Source organism: Pelmatolapia mariae, linkage group LG15, assembly GCF_036321145.2.
Source record: "Pelmatolapia mariae isolate MD_Pm_ZW linkage group LG15, Pm_UMD_F_2, whole genome shotgun sequence".
In the NCBI taxonomy this organism is placed as follows: domain Eukaryota; kingdom Metazoa; phylum Chordata; class Actinopteri; order Cichliformes; family Cichlidae; genus Pelmatolapia; species Pelmatolapia mariae.
The window spans coordinates 28,974,654-28,981,729 of NC_086240.1; the positions used below are offsets into that span (position 1 = coordinate 28,974,654).

Sequence of the window (7,076 nt, forward strand, 5' to 3'; positions counted from 1 at the left end):
GGTGACAAAGGCATGCTTCTGACTGGTCCTAATTTATCATTGACCTAAACCCAGATAGGCCACAGTCTGTACAGGAGCTCACGCATGCCCTGATCCACATCTTAAAAGAGGACAATATGCACCGTGTCATAAGAAGCAAATCCAGACATCACAGAAGTGAATAGGCACACTGGGCCCATACTGAGCCACAATGACAGAAGAGACACAAATAAAATATAGCATAAAACAGTATCTGTCCCTCCTTTTATTTGTGTTATAGTGAATGTTATGTGAGGCCTAATGTTAACATAAAGTAAGGTTGATGGGTCTATGTAAACATCATGTTACCAGTATGATCTAGTAAGAGTATAATGGATTGAAATGGAATTCATTATAATAACACAGTTCAATAGTATTTCTTCACTAGCGGTTGGCAAGCCATCTCAACGAGCAATTTGCTTCAGTGACCTTCAGTGAAGGTCCAGTTTCAGCTCTCCCACCTTGTGTTTTCGGCGTTCTGAACAGAGGAGAAAAAAGGGCCAAAGAAACACACTTACACCAATTCTTTAAGTCTCCGATATGCGGGAACCTAGCTTGCTTTAAGAGGCGCAATGATATGTTATTGGCTGAGGAGAAACTCCCTCTTTTGTAGTCAGACCTTAACTGGCCCAACAACATGCAGGTGTGTGATAATGTGTCACACTCAGGTGCAGAGAGAATTGCAGAAATACTCAACTTTGAAACACAAAGCAAACCTGAAGCACGCACACACATTCTCTCACACACAAGAAGAGGGAAAAAAAGAGGGTAAAAGGTTGACTGCATTTAAACTCCCACTTGTAAGACAGTGAAATGAAAAAGCTTTTTTGTGGGTGGCATAAATATATTTTATCTCAGTGTTGCTGTTCAGATTCATGATTCAGTTTCTTTGATGGGAACACGTGTGTTATGTGTCGCCTGAAAAAAAGTTGTTCCCATGTTCAATATATATTTAGTTTTCCTGTTGAGATATACTGTGTGTATGTATGTACGTATGTTTGTAAATGAAAAATTAATAAAAACAGACTTTTTGGGTTAATTTAGTGTGAGCAATGAAAAATGTCACCATCCTAAGTCAGTAATTATGAGAAAATATCATGTCACTACTGTTGTTGTTTTCTGCTCCAAACATCTTTACCTTATGTAATTGCCAAGTGCTAAAGTTAGACCTTTCATTCAGTGCCTCTTTGGGAGAAAGTTAGCTCTGTGTACAAGCAGACAAGCTTAAGGAATACAGATTCAACAGTCATTCACACGTTTAATTAGGGACTCTGTGTTGTCGTGTTTCATTTAAACAGTACACACAAGGGAAGTGGACTAAACACCTGTAATTACAGACAAGCAGACACGCAGACAAGCTTAGGGAATAAGGATTCAACAGTCATTCACACCTTTAATTAGGGACTCTGTGTTGTCGTGTTTCATTTACACAGTACACACTTAATTTAAAAAAAGAGACAGAATTATTATAACAATTATGTACATGTTTATTGTAACATTATATGCTGTTTGTCAACAAGGTCTTCTATAAGGGCAATACAGAAGTAGTAGTAGTAGTAGAAGAATGATCATTTGTGTCATGCTCACTTTTAACAGCCATTCAATATAGCTTCATATTTTATAGAAACTTGATAATTACATGAACAAGCTCATTAACAGTGTACTGATAAAATCTGTACATAGGCAGTTCAGTCTGTGCATAGTGACAGTTGTCTTACATAGTTGAAACTGTAATGAGCAACATAGAGAAGATCAACTGTGGTGATATTTACTCTTACTGATATAATTCATAATATATATATAGCTGTCAGTGTAGTTTTATGTTAGTAACATCACCTTGAAATATTTTTCCAGAAATGATCATTTTAAAAGCTCTTCTAAACCAAGTGTAAAAGAAAGCATAAATAAAGGGATTGAGCATTGAGTTAGAAAGTGAAAACCAGTTAAATGGTTCAAGAAGCACATAAAGTATAAAACTATCCAGAGGATAAAATGAATAACTAAGGAAGACAGGAACCCAAAAAATTAAAAATATTCCAATAATTATGGTCATTGTCTTTGTGGCCTTTCTCTCCTTATTGGAAACTGCTTTAGACTTTGTGTTCTGACAAGTTGTATTATGGATGCTGCGTGCCTGCCTCAGTGCAACAACAAGAATTTTGCTGTACATGGAAAGTAAAACTATTGTTGGGATATAATATCCTACCATTGATGCGACAACAAGAGTGAAAGTGCAACTTGTGTCACATTCGTCTGGAATAAAAAACATCAGGAAGACAAAAGTTCCACTCAAGATAGCAATAGCCCAGCTTCCAAGGCCCATCTTCATGGCAACACAATCAGTTATTTTAGTTTTATATATCAGAGGGTGGCAAACAGCATAATATCGATCAACAGAAATACAGCACAAATTTAATAAGGAAGATACACTTATTGTTATATCAAAAGTGTTTCTTAAGTTGCAAAAGAAATTCTTCATATACACACATGACTTTAGAGAGAATGTCATGCTCAAAGGAAATATTAAAACACCAATTAGTAGATCAGCCACAGCCAGAGAGAGGATAAGGTAGTTAGTAGGAGTGTGGAGATATCTAAAGTAAATGATGGAAATTATCACAAGAAGATTTCCACATATTGTAATAAGCATTAATGAGATGAGGACAACATATAATAACACACATAATTTGTTCTTTTGTGAATCGCAGAGAAGGAAGCTCATAGTATTAACAGTCACATTGAATGACTCCATGACTCCATGGCACAGCCCTGAAACAAGTTTCAATTTTCAGCATTCAAAAAAACATTTCTTTCGCTGTTCTCATGAACAAACAAACAAACAATATGCATTCTTCAGGTTGTCTACATACCTGTATGATGAGAGTGTTGAGTCTGTCTAACACTGTTAAGAGACTTTTAATGTGACAGTCACATGACTGTAACATTTCTCAGCTAATTAGAATAACGAATACATTATGTGCTTGTCCAATTAAAAGTGAGAAACATATGCCCGTTGCTCACATCACAAGTAGTGATGAGTTTGCATGTATGTTTATGCATGATTTGTATCATCATCACAATTTAGACGAACTGGCAATAACTATTTGTGGCCACTTCTAATAAAAACAATTTGTTTTTAAGCAGATAGTGTACAGTTGACCTTTTTCATTGTTTGTTAACACCTGAGCACTGATGGCACAACATCTGCAGACACTATAGAAAAGCATGTCCATGATGATGAGTGCTAATATTGTTGTATCATCAGCAAGCGTGTTGATCTGATCTGTGCTGAATTTGGCAGTGCAGTCATCTGTCACCACAGTAAAGAGCAGTTGACAAAGTACTCAGCCCAGAGTGCAGCCCTGCTTTGGTGATTTCTTACTGCCAACACATACTGTCTGTTGTCTTTCTGGCAATAAGTCCAAAATACAATTACAGCATGAGATAATAAAACTGAGCAGAGACAGCTTCACCATCAGGTGCCGTAAGCTGATTTTGTTAAAGCAGGGGTAGGCAACTCCAGGCCTCGAGGGCCGGTGTCCTGCAGGTTTCAGATATCACCCTGGGTCAACACACCTGAATCAAATGATTAGTTCATTATCAGGCCTCTGGAGAACTTCAAGACATGTCAAAGAGGTCATTTAGCCATTTAAATCAGCTGTGTTGGATCAAGGACATATCTAAAACCTGCAGGATTCTGGCCCTCGAAGCCTGGAGTTTGACACCTGTGGTCTACATGCTCTTCCAGAGGGGTCCAGTGAGATCGAGGAGGGGGTGAGATTTTTAAAGTGACTGATTAACACTTAAAATCGAGCCAATGAATTATTTAAAATAATATAGACCTCTTGTGCTGAAGGTAATTTAATCTGAAAGGAAGTGTTAAAACCAACATTTATAACATTTATATACTTATATAGAAATAAGAACAGTGATTATTCTGCAGAGGACACCCTGAAGTAAATATTTGAGAATAAAGAAATGATAACGCTCCACAGCTTTCATTCAGTTAGTCAAACCTACTCAACCTGAACGTCTGAGCTCATCAGGGAACATTATGGGAAGTTCTTGGTGACGATGGAAGACCTGAGATATGGGGACATGATGAGCATGACCCCTACCTTCAAAGGATGCAAGAATTATGCTTCCCTTAGTGACAACATTTGGCCTAAAGAAAAAACTGAAAGGAAGACAACAACAACTCGGGAAAGGAGTAATCATGCCTTCATAGATTTGAAAAAGGAGGCAAACATATCTCTGAAAGATCAGAGAGTTTAAAAGCTTACATGCTTACGCTTTAGGAACAAAAAAGAGGAGAAAAAAAGAAGAGATGGGACACTCAGAAGAAGAAATCTGTATCACTGGAAGTTTCTCACTTTAAATTGGACCTTTGGAGATGTGAGATGGGATAGAGGTAAGGCAACTTTCTTCTGCAGGTACTGGCCAATCACCAATAAACAATCGCTTTTGCCTTAACTGTATCTGCCCTGAGCTTTTCCCCTTTTCACAATGAACCCTAGGAATTTTACTGTCTCAACGTGACATAGAGACATTTCCAAAAGACACTGGTGAACCAGAAGGACATCGGACTTATGCTCCTGGACAGACTTTGAGAAAATAAGAATGTCATCAAGGTAAACAGGCACAAAATGATTAATGAAGTCATGTAGCATGTCATTGAAAAGGGGTTGGAAAATTGACAAACTCAGATGGACTGAAACATAATGCATCAGAGGTATTGTGTTGGTCAGCCGACTGTGGAGGGCAGTCAGTGGTGTCACTTCCTTAATCCTCCAGGAACTGCCTGCATACTCTTGCCACACAAGGCCAAGGTATGAATAAAACAAAAAGAAAAGAATGCTTGGACACTGGACAGGATAATGGACAGGTTTTTGACGGGTCTCCCACACAAACGCAAAGCAGGAGATGAAGCATCGCCAAATATGTTTCCAAACAAACTTCCTTCCAAGCCAAATACTAGAAAATTTGGTTTTTGACGGGTCTCCCACACAAACGCAAAGCAGGAGATGAAGCATCGCCAAATATGTTTCCAAACAAACTTCCTTCCAAGCCAAATACTAGAAAATATGAAGAAGCATATCTTCCCTTTGGCTTCACCTGCACAAGTGCCAAGGTAGGTCTCCGCGACAGAATTAGTTTCCCCTGCATCACGGACAAACAGAATCCCACATTCTTGATTTTTAGTTCACAAACACTTCTTGTAATGACTAACTACTCCTGACATTTTGGAGATGTTAGCTCTTTATACAGTAAAGTTACAGTGGGATACAAATAATATCAGGCTGATCCTGCCATAATTTGTTCCCCCTGTACAAATCACGGACAAACTGTTGTTAGGTGGTGGGGGTGCGAAGATTTTTCTTGTAAAACAAAGGGGGACCTAGCAAAAAAAGTTTGGGAACCACTGCATTAGAAGATGCCAGGCCCTCAAGCTACCCTAGTGAAGTCTGTTTCTGATTGTGTAGTCAGAGACCAGAGTCTGAATGCATGTGAATGGGTAAATGAGAGAATGTGAGAATGAGGTAAAGTGCCTTGACATGATCCATTCAATAATCTACTTTTTTACTATGTACAGCACTTTGGTCAACCTGTGTTGTTTTTAAATGTGCTTATATGAAGAGGAAGGAAGAGAGGATGGCACCAGAAGGGACCGTTCTCTCTCCCTTCCTCTTCACCCTCTACACCACAGATTTCAGCCACTGCACAGAGACCTGAAATCTTCAGAAGTTTTCTCTGCAGTGGTTGGATGCATCAGCAGAGATGATGAGACAGAGTACCGGGCTGTGGTCGACTCCTTTGTCACGTGGTGGGAGCAGAATCGTCTTCAGCTCAACATGGCAAAGACCAAGGATTAAAGAAGATTAAACTAATTAACAAACCCCTATGCTATTTAACTGACCATTAACATAATAATAACAATAATAATAATAATTAGTTTGATTTTTAGCAATTTGCTGGAAGAGAATGACATTCATACAGCTCATACTGACATCTTCAAGTGCTACAAGCCACATTTTAAACATTTGTCTACCTCACATCACATCAGTAATGAACCTAACATATGTCTTTGGACTGTACAAGGTAAATGTAGGGCCCAGAACAAATTCATATTGGCACAGTGAGAGCATGCAAAGTTTTAGAGAACCACTGCACTGAAAAAAAGGAAATTCCTACTTTTGTTAAGTCTGGATTGACAATCCACAATCGAGGTAGTTTGCAGTGGGTTCTCTCTGGGTACTCTGGTTTCCCTCCCGCAGTTAAAAGTTATGCAGTTATTTTCACCAATTAGGGTGATTGGTGAAAGTTCTCTCTGTGTTAGCCCTGCAATAGGCCTGTGACGTGTCCAGGATGCACCCTGGGTCTCACCCTATCACATCTGGGATAGGCCCCAGGCCCCCCTCAGCCCTGATAAAGATAAGATCGATGGATGGAGTGGAATTTGTTATAAATCCATTAAACTTTTATGTTAACCAGACTCTATACTTTGTTGAACATTGTGTAATATAAAGATAACATGTAGTTTTCAAGTGACCATGTAGTAATGGGGTAAAAGTTATGAATAGTGTTGGAATAAATTGAGACAACTGTGAAGGATTAAAATATTCCAAGAGCTCCAATTACTTCATCTAAACATGTTTCAGTCACATTGTATCAACACAAAATACACAGGTTTATCGAATATGAAGAACTTGTGTTGATTTAACTCTGTTGTTTAAGTTACTGCCAAAGCAAAACATCTGTGTGCAACCAGTGCCCACTATGTTCTGTTTTTCAGTGTGCATCATCGTGTGCTGCACATCAATGCTGCACCTTATCCCAGCTGTAAAATTTTCAAGATTCTTTCAAAAGAAGCCTCAGTGAGTAGATAATTTGAAGTTCTATTTTTTGTTCACATTGTGACCCTGACTCTTACACAGTGATTATGGCAGCATTTCATGTTCTATTTTTTGTTAGATTTTCTTTTTTGTTCTAATGTATAACTTTGTTGAAAACATTTCCCATGTAAACAAGATATTATTACCAAGTAACACATCTGGTTG

At 38.4% G+C, this 7,076-nt stretch overlaps 1 protein-coding gene across 1 annotated transcript; it reads right to left on the bottom strand.

The window, feature by feature from the left end:
- Nucleotides 1–1,825: 1,825 nt before the first annotated feature.
- On the bottom strand, nt 1,826–2,770 carry LOC134643409 (trace amine-associated receptor 1-like). Its single transcript, XM_063495753.2, has one exon. It carries the CDS (start codon nt 2,768–2,770, stop codon nt 1,826–1,828), a length of 945 nt encoding a protein of 314 aa, XP_063351823.2.
- Between the last annotated feature and the right edge of the window lie 4,306 nt (nt 2,771–7,076).

Bases quoted from the DNA above. Each gene is read 5' to 3' on its own strand.
- LOC134643409 (XM_063495753.2), bottom strand. From the start codon at position 2,770: ATGGAGTCATTCAATGTGACTGTTAATACTATGAGCTTCCTTCTCTGC.